The sequence below is a fragment of the Natator depressus genome, chromosome 21, assembly GCF_965152275.1.
Source record: "Natator depressus isolate rNatDep1 chromosome 21, rNatDep2.hap1, whole genome shotgun sequence".
Taxonomy (NCBI): Eukaryota; Metazoa; Chordata; order Testudines; family Cheloniidae; genus Natator; species Natator depressus.
The window spans coordinates 5331460-5353819 of NC_134254.1; the positions used below are offsets into that span (position 1 = coordinate 5331460).

At 44.2% G+C, this 22360-nt stretch overlaps 1 protein-coding gene across 1 annotated transcript in view; it reads right to left on the reverse strand.

The window, feature by feature from the left end:
- Positions 1 to 22360, reverse strand: part of LOC141975811 (complement receptor type 1-like) — a 72640-nt gene continuing 50280 nt past the window's right edge. Inside the window, exons 29-41 of the mRNA XM_074936473.1 lie at positions 20617 to 20816; positions 19721 to 19875; positions 14884 to 15029; positions 14105 to 14293; positions 12549 to 12740; positions 11497 to 11596; positions 6426 to 6508; positions 5533 to 5727; positions 4411 to 4566; positions 4097 to 4282; positions 3589 to 3773; positions 2071 to 2239; positions 1 to 282 (exon numbers count right to left, since the gene is read on the reverse strand). Coding sequence (XP_074792574.1) covers positions 3682 to 3773; positions 4097 to 4282; positions 4411 to 4566; positions 5533 to 5727; positions 6426 to 6508; positions 11497 to 11596; positions 12549 to 12740; positions 14105 to 14293; positions 14884 to 15029; positions 19721 to 19875; positions 20617 to 20816 — 1694 coding nt within the window. The 3' untranslated portion in view covers positions 1 to 282; positions 2071 to 2239; positions 3589 to 3681. The remainder of the gene's footprint in view (positions 283 to 2070; positions 2240 to 3588; positions 3774 to 4096; positions 4283 to 4410; positions 4567 to 5532; positions 5728 to 6425; positions 6509 to 11496; positions 11597 to 12548; positions 12741 to 14104; positions 14294 to 14883; positions 15030 to 19720; positions 19876 to 20616; positions 20817 to 22360) is intronic.

The window sequence follows — 22360 nt, forward strand, 5'->3', positions numbered from 1 at the left end:
CATGGATGAGGCAAGTGAGCTGCTCCCAGATTATCTAACATTGAAGGCAGGCAGGTTTTTCAGGGCTCTTTCATATTTCAGACACGAAGACAATGAGAGAAGTCCTTCATAAAAATTTCATGGGATCATCAGAATATCTGTGTGCATAGTTCTTCTGCAATCTTCAGAGATCTTAAGGGTTCTCTCACACGTGTCTAGGCTCCCCTCTACTAAGCTGTATTGTCCAGTTTACCAGAAGACGATGTAGCCCATTTCAACTTCAAAGTGGAGGTGCAGCAGGCACTTCAAATAAGCATTAAATAGATAATATTGGAGTACTGTCATTCACAAATCAAAAGTTTGTACATGTGTGAATAATGGGTCAGATCTACCTTTTCAGGGCATGGACTGTCATTTATACAGTGTTTATACACCCCCTAGCATAAAAGGGCCCAACTTGGTTGTTGCCTTCAGGAGCTACTGCAATTTAAAATGTTAAACAATAATTATCCTTGTGCATTAATCCACAGGACATTAGGTGCTATAGTGGAAAGAGGGAAAGGAAAGAAAGGTCCAGGAATAAGAGATTTGCCGTAAGTGATCCATTTAAAGTGCAACGGTTTAGGTTTAGGTATGTGTCCAAATTCAGTTGAAATCAGTCCACTCTATAATCCACAAGAGCTAAGCATATATCTGAACTCAGCAGTTTCCTAACTATGGTCATGACCTCAAGTGGGGTCATGCCATCAGCAGTTGGGTCACAATCCCATGTGCAGCGGACACCATTTTGCTCTACAAAATAGCTTCCCCTATGTTGTCTACAATCGCTGGAGCAATCAAGTCTGAAAATGGGGTCATGCAGGCAAAAGAGTTTGGGGACCACCAAATTAACTCCATGCTTTTTCCTTTAACTTCGATTTCTATCAGTTACAAAATTTACTTAACACAAATTTCATGAGGCAGTAAACATGCCTTTTAGTATCAAGGGGAAGCATGACCATGTGACAAATCAGGGTTTTATAATTCACTGCTAAATGTCTTCATGCTAACAAATCTGCATAACAGGGTGACAACTCCACACATAAAAGAATCTGAATGACTCTCAGAGAATGCGTTAGAGGTGCATGGTTCGCCCACTATACTACACAAGTGGCAGTGGGTTTAGACCCTTAAAGTCTACAAACCCATGAGCTCGGTGTGGCTAGGATCTAACATATGATGCTGCTTCTCTAAGCAGGGCTAAAAATATAAGCCCTCTCTGAAAATCTACTCAAGCCACTCTTAACTTGTTTTGTTTACTCTGGGAATTTACTTTCAGATGTATAAAGAAAGAAAAACAAATTGCTCTTGGGGAACAAATAAAGATCACCCAGAACTTTTGTGGAAAATACTGGTGTGAACAAAATCAGCTAGAGGGCTCAACATCCTCCTTTGCATGAAGCAAGATTAAAGAACGTTTTACTTTTCCCCCCCCCCCCCAGGAAGTTGTGGCGGGGTTGGTATTTCCAGGTTGGAATAACTGTTGGGTTAGGCTTTGCAAAGGAGAAACAAATCAAATGTATGGTGAGGAATTTACATCAGCATAGCTATGTCTCAGAGGCGTGGATTTCTCACACCCGAGACATGCAGCTCTGCTGACCTAACCCCTGCTGTTGATAGTAGTAGGCTGATGGAAGAATTCTCCTGCTGACCTAGCTACTGCTGCTCAGGGAGCTGGATTACGTATGTGGATGGGAGAACCTCTGTCGTCAGCATAAGTAGTGTCTATGCTAAGTGGCGCACCTGCAGCTCTTCAGCCATGTAGCAGCTTTAGTGTAGTCATGCCCTGGTCTGAGATGTGTCTTAGAACTTTCAAGTGTGGAAGAACAAAAATGCAGGCACTAGGAGAGGCAGAATTGCTCCCAAGTTATTTATGGTGGATCAGCTGTTCTATAAAGCTTAAGCTTTCAACAAGGTCAGTTTTAAAAAGATATTTATTGAGATGTTTAAGCTAAAAAAACCAATTTCCTCAATTTAGGTGCTTGCCTAGTAATTAATACTTTTCCTGGTGCATTACAGTAGACCAAGCAGCAAATACTAAATGCCAGTCACCTTTGCATTCAGGGTAGGCCAACTCCAAAGTACGTTTGTTTTTTCACTGTACAATCAATGGATACCTCTTCAATGAAGGACAAAAGCATAGTCACATCTATGTTGCTGCAGAGGGATAGGCAAAGCTTTCTACATTCCTGCCATCGATTCCATTAGGGATAGCAGGAGTCTAAAGTAAAGAGGAATTATGACATTTAATATTAAACAAAAAAATTTCAGTTAAAAGTTAATTACTTAAAAGGCTTTTTGTTATTTGTCCCAAATTCCAAGAGGGAAGGGTATTTAGCAATTTGTTCATGTAATTACCACTGTATTTTATAAAGATCTGAGGCATTACCTCTGTCAGATATTGGACACAGTTCTCAAGTTTTGCCCCACCCTTTCCCCAGCACTGCTCATTGCCTCAGACTCCAGCCTGACAGCACAAACCTTGAGAGACTGCCTCAAAGCACAAACCACCCTTACATGAATCACAGGGCAATACAGCTGCTTGACCTGCATCCTTTGGGGACAGCATTAAGCTCCTCAAGTGTTCCAGCAGCATACAGCTAAGCTGGAACTTTTCCAATAGCACAACTGGTACTAGACCAGATAGCAGGCTGTGGATTTTTACAGATCCTCCCTCCTCAAGAAGGGTCCAAAAGTGCTGTCTTTTTTTTTTTTTTTTTTTGGAGTTTTCAGAAAGCTCACTGGGAACAGAGATTTACCATTTTTTCATTCCAAAGGAACTTGAGATTTTAAGCATGTAGTCAGAGTTAGGGGTAGGAAGGACTTTATCCATAAGGGTTACTAGTCTTTCACTCCTTGAAACAAAACAATCTATGCTACTTCTAACCTCAGCTCCATACCAAAGCCAACATCTCTGGGCACAAGCTCGTTTTAAAGCATTACGAGAGTCTTAGATTGGCAAGCTGAAAGCGCCTTATTCCACACAACTTTTGCTTCCAGACACATTTGGTAAGAAACGGTCCAATTAACTTGTACCTGAATGAAGAAGAATAAGATCATGGTTTATCTGGTTCCTTGTCCAATAGTCTAGAAATTTGGACTGCATTTCTGGCCATAAAAGTAACTGTCAACCTGTCAGTACTAGCATGACCGGGGAACATTACACAGCAAGAAACAACTCGCGCTATAGCAGTCGGCAAAATCCTTCATCATTGTTCCTTTGATCTCAGTGGAGCTATGACTGTTTACATCAGCTCATGATTGGCCCCCAGAAGCTTTGGAATCCCTTTTAGTATCTTTCTTGTTTCTTTCTATAAAGAAGATTCCCTATCATCTGTTTCAACTCGAGTCTCTATTTGTTATAAGATCTAGGCAGTACAAATCCTCCCATCAAGCCAAGATTTTAGCAGCCTAGACTTCAGTGGGCACAAAATCCAGAAACTCTGCACTCAAACCTGGAACAGAGCTGGGTTCTCGTTTGAAGTGTGAAAGGCCAGGAATCACAGCCCATCTTTGGTCAAGCTCCGTTTCAAAGTTCTGCCCCTGAGCATTTGGTTTTGTAGCACGAACCTTGAGTAGGTTTGAGATTACCCTTTGATACTCAGTTTCCAGAGTCAGCCAGCAGCTTTAAGTCATTCACCACAGCCTGATACTCTCTCTTCCTCACGGATGAAATCCACTCTTGCACCAAATTGGAAATCTGTTATAGCAGCAGCTCTGCCATGCTCCTGTTCTTCTGGATAGCAAAGATCTCTCTAGTATAGAAGGAGATTAATATTAGGCCGTTGCCCCACTGTCCATGGAAAAAGAAACAGGTTTTGATGTGTATTGTATAAGGTTCTCTTGCTTTTGGATACAGTATCAAGAGGATCAGTCAGGCTCTCCTATTTATCCTCTCATAATGGAGCAAGGAGACATCCAATGAATTGAAAGCAAAACATTTAAAACAAAGATATTTCAAGATGTTAAGATCAACGCAGCCAGGACTGAACTCTGACCCAGCTGTAAACGGAAGACTATACTAACTGCACAAGAATGTCTTGTAGATCAATTGAAACAGAAAAGGAAAGAGGCTCACTTGCACAGAACCCTGGGACTTCCGACCATTTTAAGTTTTGAAAGCACTTGGCATTGGGTAATACTCCAGAGATTCCCATGTAACTTTGGCTGCAAATAGATCTTTCCTTGGTTCTGACAGAACAATAGTTCTGATTAACGTACAGTGGTACAGCAAATCTGAACAGTGGTGGAGTAATCCAACTACCTAATAATAAAGAAAAAATGTGAGAACTGAAAGCTTTAGCTGTAAGCCTAGGCATGAAAATTCACTTCCTCCCTCTAGTCTGCCAGAACCCAGATTTGGTGACCTTCAAGATACGGTACAAGACTCACCTCGTGTCCTCAGATCACCTCTGGGAAATGAGGAAGAATGGGAGGAAGTGATGGTGAAACGTGTGTTTTGGAATCGTGATACAGAATACGGTCTGCTTTTTATTTTCTTTTTCTTATGTTGGTCGAGTACCACATTCTTGGATGCAGTAGAAGTACCTGAATAGAATAAAATGGACTAAAGTTGGTATTTTTAACCTCTGCCCAGTTTCGATAGGAACAATCACAAATACGTCAAAGATTATGTCTAACCAAAGTACATTATAGGATTTCTACAAAAGCAAAAATTAATTTTCTAGCAGTTGAAGAGCTACCACCAAATCAGACTTTTGTTTATTCTTGTTCAACTACCGGGGAAATGTTACTCTGTATTTACAGATATAGTTCTGCAGCACGTGTACGATATCAGCTCTACCGGCTTCAGTGAAGCTCCGATAATTTATACTAGCTAAGAATCTGTTCCAAAGCAAATACCTTCTCTTAAAAACTGTTCTAACCGCTGTCAGTGCGCTTCCAGACCTTATATTATTCTGAACCCATTTATCAGTATATTACTGACCTCAGACAGCACCTGTTAAACCCCTCCTATATTCTTCACCCAGCATCTTATGTTCACAAAGCCATACGTTTAGTAAACTACCAGAAAGTACAACTGTAAGAAGTGCTTGGGAGTAAGGGGCAGATAGATAACCAAGTTCTCTCCCAAAATTTTACAACAGTGTTACCACTAACAGTTTCAAAGATTATACAAGTTAGATCATGGAAATAATCCATGAAAATTTAGTGTTCAATGCGAACTTGTGGAAACTACATCTTCAAACAAACCCAAGTTCTTCCAACTCACCTGAGAAAGTACCACTTATTTCCTTTTAATAGGACACGTGCAGTTGTGTCTACAGCAAAAGGAGGGATAAAAAAAACATTCAAAGTCTCACATCATTCTTTTATGAACAGCCCCTCCGTGATAATTTCCTAAATATCAGTGCATATTAAGATGAAACATTGTTAAGGTCTTTTTAAAAGTTGGCCATGCAACTTATAATTAAGTTATTTTGTGCCTAGCAATAATAGTGTTACCTGGTGCAAAAAAGTAGCAGAGGAAGACACTAAACACACATTACTCACCATTGCATTTAGGAGCAGGTCCACTCCAGATTCCACTTGTTTTATCTTTTGTTGTACAATGAATGGAAGCAGCTCCAATAAGCCGGAACCCACGGTCACATCTGTAAGTTACTGTTGAGTTATAAGCAAAATTTTCGACACCCCTGCCATCGTATGTCCCATTGGCAATGTAAGGAGGCAAAGCACAAGTAATCACTGCAGGAAAATAGAAGGTCACGAATATGAATGTTTGAGTGTTGCTGTAGCCGTGTTAGTCTTAGGATATGAGCGAGACGAGACGGGCGAGGTAATACTGAGAGCCCTGTGTAGCGCGAAAGCTTCTCTTTCACCAACAGAAGTTGGCCCTAAAGAGTTGATCTCACCAACCTGGTCTCATTGATATTAATAAAAGTTTCAGTTAAAAGTGCAAACATTTACTTAACAAAAAGTTTATCTAAGATCCTTAAAAGAAGAGAAATATTTAGCCATTTGAAAATGTAGTTAGTACTGTATTTTAACCAAGTTTGAGAGAGACAGTTTCCTCCCTCCGATTCGGAAGTCTTCCTTCTTTCAAGCTTTACTCCACCCTCTTCTAAAATGTGATCATGCAAACTGGCGCTGGTCCCCATGACATAGGGCCCTGGCAAAAACTCTCTCACCAGAGCACACCCATTCCAAAACATTACTCATAGGAAAGAAGGGTTTCATGACCTTGGGGAACAGTGATAAGGTCTTCAAGTATTCCACAGCTGGAATATTAAAACATTTCTCATAGCAACAGCATGGCTGACAGACCCTCCACATAAGTGTCCAAAACAGGAGAGAGGCAAATGAACTATGAGAGGTTTTAGATTGAGTTCTCCTCCAAAGAAACCTCAGATTTAGGTGTTTCGGGAAGGTTGGATTGGTCTTACCTTGGCAAGTTGGAAGTTTACTCCATTCAACTTCATCTCCCTTAAGCTCACATTGAATGAAAGGCCGCCCAATTAATTTGTACCTAAATAAAAAACACACACACAAAAATGAGTATCAAGTTTCTTACCTAATTCTTTGATTGCCTGTGTAACTGTCTGGCAATTTGGAATATGGATTCTTTCAGCTTACAGGTGGTGACTTATGACCTGGATGAAGCCTTGTTATGGGTTGAGTTAAAACCTCATTGAGATTGATGGGTGTCAATGTACCCTTCCATTAATATAACTGTGAGAAGTCCATCACAATGCCCCACCTAAAAACAGAGATAATGTGAACCCACTCAGGAGTTTTGCACTGTGTGGAGGAAAGGTTTTTGCTGAGAGGTGGTTTTTTTTTTTTTAAAAAGGTATCTGTCAGGGGTCGCAAGGCAGAACAGAACCAGGGAGACTGAGACAATCTGAACAAAGCCAAGCAGAATCTTGTAAGCACGGTGTGACCTTGCAAGAAACTTAGAGGTTGTGGGTCAAGGGTGCTGGATGAAAAGAAACTTGGGCATGTAAGCTAAAAACACTACTCCTTTGCCTTTGGTTTCTCCTGCATTTGGAGAAGCGGGACTTTCTACATTCCTTGCAAATAAGCAAGGCTGCATCAAAGAAAATACCCGATTCCATCATCAATTTCTACTTCCAACTGGAACATCATCGGGGCCTGAACTTTGACTAGCCACTTGGTCAAAAATGGGCAACAGACATTGAATAAGATCGTTCCTGCTGTGAATACCAGCATGACCAAGGCACAACAAGTAGTAAAAGGCAACTTAAGCAAGCAAATAGGTGGATACAACACTCTCTGCAAGCTTAATGGGTTTATACTGAATCAGACACTTGGGAACAGTCATTAATCCTGTGCACAGCAAAACGGTGGATTCTCTGCCCTCTAATTTGCACATTGTAGCGATCCTTACTTCTTCCATTGCTAGAGAAGGCAGAAAGAGTCCCTAAAACAGCCCCAGTTACTCAGTGTGATGAATCCCCAAAGAACTAGTAATTTTAGATACTGTCAGACTGTTCAGAGTGTTTTCACACGTGAAAGGGTTTAGACTTTAGATTGGCTGTATTTTAAAGAATCCTTATTGAGGTTACAGGGACAAACCATCCCGATGTGTAGAAAGAATAGTAAATATGGCAGGCAACCAGCTTGGCTTAACAGCGAAATCCTTGCTGATCTTGAACACAAAAAAGAAGCTTACAAGAAGTGGAAGATTGGACAAATGACCAGGGAAGAGTATAAAAATATTGCTCGGGGATGCAGGAGTGAAATCAGGAAGGCCAAATCACACCTGGAGTTGCAGCTAGCAAGAGATGTTAAGAGTAACAAGAAGGGTTTCTTCAGGTATGCTAGCAACAAGAAGGCGGCCAAGGAAAGTGTGAGCCCCTTACTGAATGAGGGAGGCAACCTAGTGACAGAGGATGTGGAAAAAGCTAATAATGCACTCAATGCTTTTTTTGCCTCTGTCTTCACGAACAAGGTCAGCTCCCAGACTGCTGCATTGGGCAGCACAGCATGGGGAGGAGGTGACCAGCCCTCTGTGGAGAAAGAAGTGGTTCGGGACTATTTAGAAAAGCTGGATAAGCACAAGTCCATGGGGCTGGACGCGCTGCATCCGAGAGTGCTAAAGGAGTTGGCGGATGTGATTGCAGAGCCATTGGCCATTATCTTTGAAAACTCATGGCGATCCGGGGAAGTCCTTGACGACTGGAAAAAGGCTAATGTAGTGCCCATCTTTAAAAAAGGGAAAGAGGAGGATCCTGGGAACTACAGGCCAGTCAGCCTCACCTCAGTCCCTGGAAAAATCATGGAACAGGTCCTCAAGGAATCAATTCTGAAGCACTTAGAGGAGAGGAAAGTGATCAGGAACAGTCAGCATGGATTCACCAAGGGCAAGTCATGCCTGACTAATCTAATTGCCTTCTATGACGAGATAACTGGTTCTGTGGATGAGGGGAAAGCGGTGGATGTGTTGTTCCTTGACTTTAGCAAAGCTTTTGACACGGTCTCTCACAGTATTCTTGCCAGCAAGTTAAAGAAGTATGGGCTGGATGAATGGCCTATAAGGTGGATAGAAAGTTGGCTAGATTGTCGGGCTCAAAGGATAGCGATCAATGGCTCCATGTCTAGTTGGCAGCCGGTATCAAGTGGAGTGCCCCAAGGGTCGGTCCTCGGGCCGGTTTTGTTCAGTATCTTCATTAATGATCTGGAGGATGGTGTGGATTGCACCCTCAGCAAGTTTGCAGATGACACTAAACTGGGAGGAGAGGTAGATATGCTGGAGGGTAGGGATAGGATACAGAAGGCCCTAGACAAATTAGAGGATTGGACCAAAAGAAATCTGATGAGGTTCAACAAGGACAAGTGCAGAGTCCTGCACTTAGGACGGAAGAATCCCTCGCACCGCTACAGACTAGGGACCGAATGGCTCGGCAGCAGTTCTGCGGAAAAGGACCTAGGGGTTACAGTGGACGAGAAGCTGGATATGAGTCAACAGCGTGCCCTTGTTGCCAAGAAGGCCAATGGCATTTTGGGATGTATACGTAGGGACATTGCCAGCAGATCGAGGGACGTGATCGTTCCCCTCTATTCGACATTGGTGAGGCCTCATCTGGAGTACTGTGTCCAGTTTTGGGCCCGACGCTACAAGAAGGATGTGGAAAAATTGGAAAGCGTCCAGCAGAGGGCAACAAAAATGATTAGGGGACTGGAACACATGAGTTATGAGGAGAGGCTGAGGGAACTGGGATTGTTTAGTCTGTGGAAGAGAAGAATGAGGGGAGATTTGATAGCTGCTTTCAACTACCTGAAAGGGGGTTCCAAAGAGGATGGATCTAGACTGTTCTCAGTGGTAGCAGATGACAGAACGAGGAGTAATGGTCTCAAGTTGCAGTGGGGGAGGTTGAGGTTGGATATTAGGAAAAGCTTTTTCACTAGGAGGGTGGTGAAACACTGGAATGGGTTACCTAGGGAGGTGGTGGAATCTCCTTCCTTAGATATTTTTAAGGTCAGGCTTGACAAAGCCCTGGCTGGGATGATTTAGTTGGGGATTGGTCCTGCTTTGAGCAGGAGGTTGGATTAGATGACCTCCTGAGGTCCCTTCCAACCCTGATATTCTATGACTTGCTTGCTACAAGCCGACAACTACTCTTGTGGTCCCATCCTGTGGAACCGTTCTGAAATGGAACCACCTGGCATTCTACACCTTGGATAACTGCCTAGTTATCTGGGGTAGTCAAGAATTAAAAACACTGTCCACTCTGACCATACACTTCACTCTGGAAAGTTAGTGGTTCAGCCTAAGGATCTCCAGGCCACCTCAGGGGAAGGCAAGAGAGGCAGTTTCCCCCAGGCCCCCCATTTAAGAGGGCCCCCAAACTGAGGGATGATGCAACCTCAGCACACCAGGCTGCAATGCAATGACAGAGGGGCAACAGGGCCAAAGCTGAGCAGTGCTGTAACCTCATGGGCCAGGTCTCAAAGCCCAGAGCTGGTCCCAGCCTGACAGGACAGGAGCCACGTCAGTGGGCTCACTCCCCCCCCCAGTAATTTATGTTTTAGAAGGGTGGGAAGCCTCAGTTCCAGATTTTGACCCAGGCCTTCCAATGTCTGTGCAGCCCCAGCTACCCCTCCTCTGTCAGCAGCATTCCATTTCCAAGGTTGTGTGACCTTTAAAAGATTCCTGCGTAGAAATTAGTGAACGGGGTATGCGGCCACACAGCCTTCCCGACTGTCTTTCCTCACGCACTAGGGGAAAAGGCCACATCTACACCTCAGGGACTGTAGCAACACGGCTCTGCCTGCAAAACCCTACAGCGTACATGCAGCCTTCAACATTTTTTCTGTTGCTGTAGAAAACACCTCCCAGAGGGACAGTCCTAGGTTGACTGACACATTCTTCTGTGGATCTAGCTGCATTTACACCAGGGGTTATGTCAGCATAGCTATCATGCTCAGAGATGTGGATTTTTCACACCCTGACTGCCAAACCTATGTCAACCTACATGAAGCACAGACCAGGCCTAACCATGTGTGTTAGGCGGTCAGAGGGGTGTTAAGGTTTTAATAGGAAAGAGACAAAGAACAGTTTTTGGTAGAGTTGTTTTTCATTTTGCAACTAAAGATCTTTTCCAGTTCTCTAAACCCTGATTAAAACCATGCATGGAAAATCTGAACCAAGTTACAGATTGATGGCAAGTGCAGTTCATACATGGGCTCCGTAACTGCAAAGGCAACTGACAGACCAATTTTACTGTGGTAGCTTTTTCAAACAGACACTTGAACACCCACATCTTCTGTGTAGTACTTCCTTTGAAATAAATAGATAAATACTCAGTCATTTTATGCTGACCTATTTGTCTAGACACCTACCATAATTTGGACCTACCTTCTATTATGTGTAAAAGCTTAAAAATATTTGTGCTAATTTTAGTTTGTGATAGAAGTTATACTTACGCCTGAATCACACCCAGGGCCCATGCTACAAAATTTAGGGCATCCCACAAATATTTCAACCAGAAAGTGTTCTTCCCACAGAAACCACGCCACTGAGAATCTCTCTCACCACCTACAGGTTAACTCCACCTGACACCATTTGCATTCCATGTGGAAAGATTTAAATTCAAGCCCAGCTGCATGTGAACTGGGACATACTGGGCCTGATTTTATACTTGTTATAGACTCTGTGGCACTACATAACCCATCTGGACAGGATCTGGTGTTCACTGAACTACACTGGATGCAAAAAGTAAAGGCACCCCAGCAAACCCCTATTCTCCCTCCTCTACACACAGCTGGGACTTCTTCCCATTTCAACTTCAAGTGGGGAGGGTGGAGACAGAATCCATACTAGCAAACGGTTTGAAAGCTCTACTTCCAAATGAGAACCCACCCCAAGGCTGCAGTTGATAGCACTACCCCCAAGTATGTATTTGAAGTTAAACCATGCATTATTTTGCAGTTCGCCACCAATTGTACACCAAAGTTCTTGGAATTAACTACGAGAGGCACCTTGACACTCACCCATCTTCACAGAGCAAGTCTATTTTTGCACCAAACAGAAATTCTGTCATATGACCAGCTCTGCCATGGAGTAGTTCTCCTGGATGACCACATGATTTCCCTAATAGAGACCAAGGCTAGGATTAGCATTAATTTGTGTTGTCATGATGGAAACAGAAGAGCTAAACAACAACATACTTAAGAAGGCTATAGCTGCATGCCCACTCACACCACTTTATATAGTGTCACACCACAGAGGGTCTTTTAGTCCAGTACCATACGTCTGACAGTGGCTTTCGGACACATGTGTAAAACCCACACAGGGCTCAATCATACCAGTGGCAACTGAAGGTGCTCAACCCCTTGCAGGCTCAACCCCTGCACAAGTGTCCAGACCAAAGGGGGTAATTATGCAATAAAACGCCCACTGGTGCCAGGGGTGGAGAGTGGGAAGGACAGGTTTGTCAAACCCCCATGGTTAATGGCTGACTTATATCCCGAAGGTAAAAATACCCCTTCTGTCTTTTTATCCTTATTTCTGCATGCTAAATGCAGACACTTTTTTTTTTTCTTCCAATCTCTCAGATTTCTTTGTTTCAGTATTTAGCAGCAGTAAGTTCCACGAGTTACCAAGCATTGTAGAAAAAATACTCCATCCATGTCATCAATTTTAATGAAGACAGACAAGAAACCTCCCATAATCCTCAGGGAAGTTCAATGGCAGAAATTCCTCCTTCCCCCTACAACAAGTAATTTCCCATGGTTATTCTAGTTGAAACGTAGTGCATTAGAAATTTACTTTTCATATGAAATTCAAAGCAGACATACTGTATTCATACAGCCAGCGCCATCCTGGTACTTGATCTTCACCAGTCAGTTTTAAGAACAGCTAAATATTCCATAGAAATACAGCTATTGCAATTTATCCTAAGAAAACACCTGGCTAAACAGCCCTTCAGACTAAATAACCAATTAAACTAGCAAATTGGGAGCCAGCTGTCTAGTGGGTCCTAATTGTGAGATGTTTTCAGATCAAGTGAGACAGAAAAGTAACAAAAAAAAAAGATACTCACTTCTACAAAACTCAGGGGCTTCTGACCATGTTAAGTTTTCAAGACAAGTACTAACAAGAAGCATTTCAGTGATGTTCTCATACCCTGGGCGACAAGTATATCTCACAGTGATCCCAACAGGATGGTAATTCTTCCTCTCATCTTCCTTACTTAAGGCAGCAAACTTTAACCTTGTTGGGGCACCACAACTACCTAGCAGTAGAGACAGACATTAGTTCTGAAAGGTTTGGCTATGAAGACAGGTACAGAAACAGTCTGTTGTAACAATAGACCAAAACTCAGTGTTCAGGAAACAAATTACTCCCTTAGCAGTACTTTAGGGAGGTTACTAACAATCACATTTGGATACCCTTTGTTAAATAGGCCCTATGCTGAATGGGCCCCCAATATAAAACTGCAGAATGCATATTAAGATATACTTTTAGTGTTTTTGTTTTATTAGATTCCCAGGTAAAAACTAAGTTTAACTGAAGGTCAAGAGTACATATCAGTAATTTAGAGTAAATTAAATGAGAGAGATTTAATTAGCCCCAAAACAAGTACAGTAAAAGCTGTGTTATCCGGCACTTTACTGACCAGAAAGCTCTATTAACTGGCATTTCTGATATCTCCCAATTCAAATCTTCAATCTAGTAACCGGGACTAGTATACTGCCCAGGAGATTATGCAATTGCACATTCTGAACTCTACTTTTATACAAAAGAGACAGAAGACAAATAAGCAAGCGGATATCAGTGATTTATTCAAAAATGCAGCTTCCAGGGTGTGTCATAGGGTCATTACAGATTCAGCCCGATCTCCTACACCTTTTACCTCTACAATGATAATTGATATTGATAATGACGACCGTGAGGCATCACAAGATCCTGACGTGCCTTCTGAATCGTCGAAGATTAAATTATGTTCAGTACAGTTTTCGTGTTAAGTGTATTTTTAATGATCGGGGTGTACACCATGTGCTGCCCATAGTGATAAGATTACAGGTCAAGTTTTCTATGCAGCAGGTTTACACCTAAGTGCTTCAAGAAACCAACCGCTCTGCAGTGCAGTACTACTACTGGATGGGCAAGTACCCGTCTACTATTTTAAACTTCACTCATTTTATTGTATTCTAATTCTGTGAAAATTGGTATTCCATTGGAAAGTATAACGCTTAATTAACTGGAGTATCTGATTAACTGGCACCCCCCATTCCCTCAACATGCTGGATAACAAAGCTTTTACTGTATTATAAATCCAGGAAATTCAGAGTTAAGGTTACTCTTACCACCACCCCAAAAGCATGTCTAAGTACGGAAATGCAGTTAGGCCACCCAACCGACCCTAGTAGTGATGCCAAGAAATAAGCGTACAACTAGGATTCATGCATTTCAGCGTTTGTAGTCCCAGACTAGATGAAAGACATTCAACTTAATGTAAATGTTTCCCCTTCCCTTTGGGTATCATTACAGGGCAGAGCTAATTTTGACTATACCTACTAAATAGGAAAAGTCTTACCTTTTCATAAGTGAAAGGCAGCCCAAGGAACTTTATTCCAGATAAAATAAAATACTTACGACCGCAAAACTCGTTGATGTAGGACCACTGTGAGTTTGAAAGGCACACTACAGTGTCCGACTTTCCAGGGATTTTAAGGAAGCCATCACTGCACCTGTATGTAACTTGTGTGTCAACAGGGAAGCCCTCTGTGCGATTCACATCGGAGGGGACGGCATGATTCAGCTTCGGTGGGGGCCCACAGTCACCTGTGGACAAAACAAAAGCCCCTGGTAACAGAACCTATTTATTCTAGTAGCTTTGCACACCAGAAGGACCCTGAAGCGCATCAGCGGTGAGAAAAGGGAGCTGCGACAGACCAGGCGAGCCCATCGGGAAGGTTACTCCGATTGCCCAGCCCCCTACAGCCCCACCCACCTCAGGGGTTTAACCTGGGAGCTGAAGACAATCAGCACGATCAGTAACAGCCACAAGACACACAAATCCCTGCCAACCCTCCCATGCGTTTTCCCCATGGAGGGAACCCCGGAGAACGAGGGAACCCCGGGCGCAGGCGGCAGTCCCCGGGCTGAGTGCACCGGGGGAAGGGGCTCGGGGGGACCCAGCGCACGGAGCAGGCAGAGAGGCTCCCCTCGCCTGGCAGGGGCACCCCCCGCCCCGTGACAGGAGGAGCCAACCGAAGGGCCAAAGCGCAGCCCGAGGCCCGGCCCGAGGCAGCCCCTAGTTCATGCCCTGGGAGCCCCCCCGACACCGGGACTATCCGCAGCCCCCGGCCCGGGGAGCCCCGCCCTGCACGGCGCACGGAGATGCTTTGCCCTGCCAACCCCCCGCAACTCACTGCGAGTCCCGGGCAGCAGCAGGAGCAGGAGCCCCAGGGCCAGCACGGGGCAGGGGAGCCCCGGGGACATGGTGGGGGTCAGCCAGGGAGCTCCGACCCGCAGCCTGCGCCGTGCCCAGCACAAGTGAGGAAGGGGTAGGGAGGGACTGAACAGCGCCATGAATGGTTGGAGGCGGGGTCAGGAGAGAAGGGGCGGGGCCTGAAGAGCGCCATGAATGGGTGGAGGCGGGGTCAGGAGAGAAGGGGCGGGGCCTGAAGAGCGCCATGAATGGGTGGAGGCGGGGTCAGGAGAGAAGGGCGGGACTGGCTCAGGCTGAATCCAGCTGGTTACAGCAAACACAGAGAGGAGGCTGGCGTTAATGTCACCGCTAACACAAGCAGCAAAGGCACGGAAATACCAAAACACGCACCCTTGGGCTTTATTTTCAAAAGAGCTCAGCACAGTGAATATCGTTGGGAAGACTTGAACATCTGTCCTCACGCTGCAGATTTCGTTTTTCCACTGGAGCATGCAAACATTTGGCAGAGATATGAGAAAACGAAGCTTTATACAATGTGTGTGTTACGGGCTCAGAAACTGGATTATCTAATTTAGCAGGGGACAGGGCTGGGCAATAAACATTCATGTTTTGACGCTGTGTTTCCTTTGGCAAAAGTGCAAATTGGCAAAAGAAACAGAGCACTGCAGACTTGGGAGGGGCGAGACAGTTCAATACAAAGTCTTTTTACAACATGGGAAGGAGGTGTAGTTACCGGCCACCTCACATGTGGTGATAGACTCGCAAGCTCATGGGCAGTCTTTTTAAGGTGAGGGAAACACAGACTTGGCAGAGGCGTGCACTTGCCCCGAGCACCTAGAGCAGTAGTTTTCAATCTTTTTTTCATTTGCAGACCCCTAAAAAATTTCAAATTATGGTGTGGGCCCCTTTGGAAATTTTGAATGGCGGTGCGGACGCCTTTGGAAATCTATTGTCTGTATATACAGTTGAATTCTGATGACTTAGTTTTCAGTCTGTCTTTTTCCTACAGGAACAGTAGCGGGGGAAGTAGAGCTGTCAGATCCCAGGAATATATGGCTGAGAAGTTCAGGGATGAGTGGGAGCTATTGATTCCAGTATCTCCTGTATCCTTCCGCAACGAGGGTTACAGTTCACCATACAGCAACATGCTTGTACAAACAAAACCGATAGCTGGCGATCCCAGCAATGGCCAAGCACTGAATGGGCTATGGGGATGGAACTCCATTGCACCCCTAAAGCTAGTCATAGAATCATAGAATATCAGCGTTGGAAGGGACCTCAGGAGGTCATCTAGTCCAACCCCCTGCTCAAAGCAGGACCAATCCCCAATTAAATCATCCCAGCCAGGGCTTGTCAAGCCTGACCTTAAAAACTTCTAAGGAAGGAGATTCTACCATCTCCCTAGGTAACGCATTCGTGCGTTTCACCACCCTCCTAGTGAAAAAGTTTTTCCTAATATCCAACCTAAACCTCCCCCACTGCAACTTCAGACCATTACTTCTTGTCCTGTCATCTTCTACCACTGAGAATAATCTAGAACCATCCTCTTTGGAACCACCTCTCAGGTAGTTGAAAGCAGCTATCAAATCTCCCCTCATTCTTCTCTTCCGCAGACTAAACAACCCCAGTTCCCTCAGCCTCTCCTCGTAACTCATGTGTTCCAGACCCCTAATCATTTTTGTTGCCCTTCGCTGGACTCTCTCCAATTTTTCCACATCCTTCTTGTAGTGTGGGGCCCAAAACTGGACACAGTACTCCAGATGAGGCCTCACCAATGTCGAATAGAGGGGAACGATCACGTCCCTCGATCTGCTGGCAATGTCCCTACGTATACATCCCAAAATGCCATTGGCCTTCTTGGCAACAAGGGCACGCTGTTGACTCATATCCAGCTTCTCGTCCACTGTAACCCCTAGGTCCTTTTCCGCAGAACTCCTGCCGAGCCATTCGGTCCCTAGTCTGTAGCGGTGCATGGGATTCTTCCGTCCTAAGTGCAGGACCCTGCACTTGTCCTTGTTGAACCTCATCAGATTTCTTTTGGCCCAATCCTCCAATTTGTCTAGGGCCCTCTGTATCCTATCCCTACTTGCCACCGTATCTACCACTCCTCCTAGTTTAGTATCATCCGCAAATTTGCTGAGAGTGCAAGACACACCATCCTCCAGATCATTTATGAAGATATTGAACAAAACCAGCCCCAGGACCGACCCTTGGGGCACTCCACTTGATACCGGCTGCCATCTAGACATGGGGCCATTGATCACTACCCATTGAGCCCGACAATCTAGCCAACTTTCTACCCACCTTATAGTGCATTCATCCAGCCCATACTTCTTTAACTTGCTGACAAGAATAAAGTGGGAGACTGTGTCCCTACAGGGCAGGTTTGTGACACATTGGCAGAGAACAGCATGGGGCCGGGGTGGGGGCGTGCAGTGCTGCATTGGTGCTGAGGATAAATGAAGAACCTCACTCTCCAGAGTTGTCTGTGCACATTTCAACAGCAAGGAACAGATCACCCACTTTGCTTTCCTCTCCATCTCTTCTGCTCCAGCCTGCTTCCTAACCATGACCCAATGGCTAGACACCACAATGACGAGAGTTCTATAACTATCAGGGACAGATGAATAGAAAAGCTCTCTTTTTACTTATTGCTCAATGGAAGATGCTCTCTAAAAAAATCCAGGTGGCTGCCATTCAGGGTCCTGCATTTGGCCAGTGATGTTAATACTACTAATAAATATTCAAACCGCTTTACATAAGCATGCACATTTTAAATTTCGGAGCATACACAGTATGTTACATTCATCAGAGATAACTTTTAGCCCTCTCTTTTTTCACTGATCTTTCATGGCGGAGAGTGCAAGTAGCATAATTTTTAATAGGAATAAACTCTAGTAATCAACCCTAGTTGTGTTATAGGCTAGAGATTGAATCCCACTGTATACCCGCATTTACTTTTTTACCTTAAGTGGTCTAGAAAATTAGTCTATGGAGCTGTTCACAGTGTAATTGTAACACTGACAGATGCTGGTTGTCAGCAGGCAGGGTTGAACCTAGGACTGCAGGAACTTAGTGCATGAGCCTCTACCACATGGGCTAAAGGCCAACTGGCTGTTAGCTAAGGCTGTAGAGCAGACTCATTTTATCTCTCTCTTTAAGTGGTCTTGGTGCCACGAGATGGGCTAGAACACCACACCCAGGAAGTGTGTGGGTTACATAATGTATTACTCAGCTTGAGCAATGGTGATTAGAGGCCGAGGCTGACTTGGTTCATGCCACCTAAATTGATCGCTAGTGAATGGCCTCTAGTGGTCCTTGTCTACAGCGAAAAGCTCAGTTGTATTATGATTCAAGGGTAAAAGAGTAAGAGAGAGAGATGCCACAGACTAAGGCAAATTAAATTCAGAGTCCCTTCATGGTGACAGAGACTGGTTTGGGGGAGGGCACTTTTCCCGAGTATAGACAGCTAGTGTCACCCCAAAAGTAGGCTAGACAGCCAGAGTTGCACTGATTCAACACAGCCAAGCTGCAGCTTCTAAGGTGAACTTCTATGGAGCCCCTAGTGCAGAGTTCAGCTGCTTTCTGTCCCTTGTCCTCACCTCAGCCTTCCTGGAAATACAATTTGCTCTACCCTGCGAGAGTATCATGCCCCCTTAGAGCTCAGTAGCCCTCAAAGCTACAATTTTGAGGTGGAGGGAACTTCTGGGCCTATATGTTACTTCTCTGCTGCTTTCTTTCAATTGGCTCCTCCTGGCTTTGTACAGCCACAGATTCTCAGTGAAAGGGGATGTTGCACTTGTTTTTCTGGCCAACACTGTTCATTACCAAGGGATCCTTTCTACTTGTCCTCTGGGTCAAATTCATCTCTGTTATTTTGGGGATCTGACTCAATCTCACTGGCTCCATAAACAGGAGTAAAGATACCAGCCTAACAGTGCTGTAGACCGATGGTTCTTGATATTCCACAGAACAGCATTGTCCGCAGAAAGGCAAGCTGCTGTCTCCTATGCTACTGCCCCAGTATGCTTCAACCACGAGCTCCTCATGATGTGAGAGGAAAAGCCAGTCTTCTTTGCTTTCTCTGTCCTTGCAGTCCCTGCTGAGACTGGTCACTAGATTGAGACAGTTTTTCACTGCTAAGAAAAGGAGCCTTTAAACACAGTGGGGATTTTTCGGTCTTTAGCCAGTGGGATAAAGTTAGTAAAAAAAAAAATCACACAAAAACAATCAAAAGTTATAACAATTGCATTTTATTCCAGGAATAATTTTTTATTGCTGGAATGCAGGAATAATTACTTGATCACAAAAGGTATAGGTCAATTTATCAGGCAATGGGAAAATCGCTTAGCAAGCTGTTTCTCTACAGTTAAATTTCTACCATCTACTCTTGAGTGTGATTAGATATAAAAATGCCTCAGGTGATAACACTGGTATCAATCAAAACTAGATCTGGTCAGATTGGGAAGAACGTCTGCTGAGCTGAGTTTAAATCAAGAGGACAGGGAAGATTGCTTTGCTAACCCTTAGATTTTCAGTGGTGTACAGGGAGTTATGAACATCACTGCCCTTAAGGTTAATGTAAATCAGACAGTAGAATAGCCATACACCCACTGTGAATGTATGTGTTATAATACATAAAAGCTAAATGTAAGCAGCAATTATGGCAAAGCTGAAGGTTGTTGGTGTAAATTTCCAGCTGCATAGGGTCTGAAGCTTGCATGAAAATAAACCTCTAGATCATACAGTTCAATCTAGTTCCTCTACTAGCTTTCACTTTCCTAACACAATTAGGATCACAGATTTCAGCTATTCATCACAATTTTTTAATCTCCCGCTTCAGTTTCTGAATCTCCAGATACAGTTTCTTCAGTTCCAGCAGGGTTCTCAGTTCCGTCAGAGGCACATCACAATGGACAAACTCTTTACTCTCACGTACCCCTGAACATTCTTCAGTATTGCTTTGCTTTTTCTGTGAAACAGAGAAAGAGGGAATGTGATTATGCTGCAGAAGAGAAGGATTTACCTTTGAAGTATGCTTGCTCCTTTTTGGGGTTGAACCCTCAGTCAGTGTGTTACATATATCTGTATCATACGGTCTGTCTGACACAGGCCTGATACTGAAAAGACCTTCACACCCACAATTCTTATTCATGTCTATAGGGGCTGATAGTTCTAAGCAACTTTGAGAGCTTTCTGAACAACTTGCAGAATCAGGCACTTGGATTGTCAACTCCTTGAGCTGGAACCAGGCCTCCATTTACATTTTCACAGTGCTAAGCACGCTGGCAACTACTCATTAAATTTTCTTTATACTGTGCCTAGACCAACAGAAGATATGCCATGTCTCACACCCTGGACTGCACTGGAAGCCTCTCTAATTTATAATATGGCCAAGTTTTCATCCTGTGTGATTTTTACCTACCACATTTTTTTTTTTAAACCGGAATCGGTGCTACAAAAGGAGAAAATCTCCTACTTCAAAGCATGAGAAAGGATGGGATAGAGGAAGGACATTAGTTTGCTTTCAGATCAATACATTTTCCCCTTCTATTGTATCAATGGCACATCTCCCTACTTGGTCCCATTGCTTCATTAAAACAATGAGGACTCAGACTTAAGAAAATCAAAACACTGTTTTGTTATTACTTTTGTTTTACACTAGCAATTGGACTGAGTACGTCAAGAAATCCAGCGGGAGCGTCATACTTACACATTTGGGTAATGCTGTCCAGTTGCCGTTGGCTGAACAAGTGATACTAAAACTGTCTCTTGTAGGCAGGTACCAATCGTCTGAAAAATGGTACCCAGGAGAGCATTTGAAAGGAATGCTTTCATTTACGTTGTACCACATTTTCTCATCTAATGCATTGACCATTCTTCCATTCTGCACATCTGGCTTTGGACACTGCACTGAAAGGAAAAAGCAGAGGAGAAGGCAGAGGAGATGCACTGTGAGTGCTGCTTATTGCCTGTAATGGAAAGAGGCAGCTATACTGAAGACTGGTTTACTTCACTGCAGCTGTTTTGGTTTAATCAGAAAAATAAACTACTTGTACATCACACCCCCAGTGACTCGCTGGGAAACAACAAACATCATGAGCTCAACAAGAAAAGGGCGCGAGTGAAATCCCATCCAGCGCGGTGTATCACGGGCATTTCCTGGAGTCATCGGCAGCTGAAAGTCCACACTTGGGGCAGCAGAGCACAGGTGCTTTGCTGGTTCGTTTAAGGAAGTTTTATTGGCAGCCTTGGGACCAATGTGAATGTGACGTTCACTCCCAGGCACATTTGTGGCCTTCTTCTAAATAGCCTCTTTGGTGTACTGCAGAATTAGCCTCCCCCGCCCCCCCACCCCCTTGCAGTGAGGAACGATTGCAAGTCAGTGGAGTTGCCTTGGGTTTATACAGGTGGAACCAAGGGCAGAACTTGGTCCTTAACAGTGTCTTATGCTTCTGTTGTGACTTTCATCCTGCAGGATGCCAAAGGCTTTGATTAGATACCACAGTGACTGGCTCCATACAAACCCCTTAGACAACGGTAAGGAACCCCTTCCCCACAACCACCTCTGGAGGAAGGGGGCAGTAAGCATGAAGGGCTATTTGAGGACTGTCTACAGAATGCAGACCTGAATGGAGAACCTGATTCTCATGCACACTAAGGCCTCTGGCAAGAGAGAGGGGCTTAGTGTAAATGAGACTCCGTCCTTCAAGTTTTGTCTGGAAATCAGCCCCCACCACTCCTTCATCTCACATCCAACCTCCACAGAGCAAACTCTACAGAACTGAATGTGTCTACCTCAGAAAGAAGAAAGGCTGAGTCTGCCTTGGTGAGCTTCAAGTCTGTGAATCTGTGGAGCCAGACTTGTAAAACCTGAGGGTTAGCACACTCAGCCATTTCGGCCAAGGAAGTGCTAGTCAATATCAAATTGATTAAGGGGCAGTCAGAAGGTTTGGGGTTTTTTTGCAGGCTCAGAAGTCTGTTGTTCATTGGCATTGACTCAGTTGAGTAGTACAGGGTACCACTTTTTCAGATTTTGGTACAAGCAGCCTGGGGTCCTTGATAAGCACCTTTTCTAAACTGGAAAAATCCATCATTAAAGCTGGTCCACTCCTGAAGAAAGCTACTTGGACCTAAACTCTGGGGTTGCTTGGTCCTTATCCTATTAAATATATATTCTGCTGATAAATATTTACTTCTTTGGCCTCCCTTCCGCAGTATAGCCAGGAAAGTTTTAGCAATGAGTGATTAGTCATAATTAGCATCTTTCTTTGACGTACTTTCCTAATTAATCCTCAAAACACCTCTTCAAGGTAGCTTGGATCCACAATCTCCATTTTTACAGATGGGAAATGGAGGCAGAGAGGAGAAATATCTTGCTCAAGTTGTACGGGGAGACTTTTGCAAGCCAGGAAAGTGCCTAAAACCACTATGGCCAAGTCAGTAGGCTGTAAATT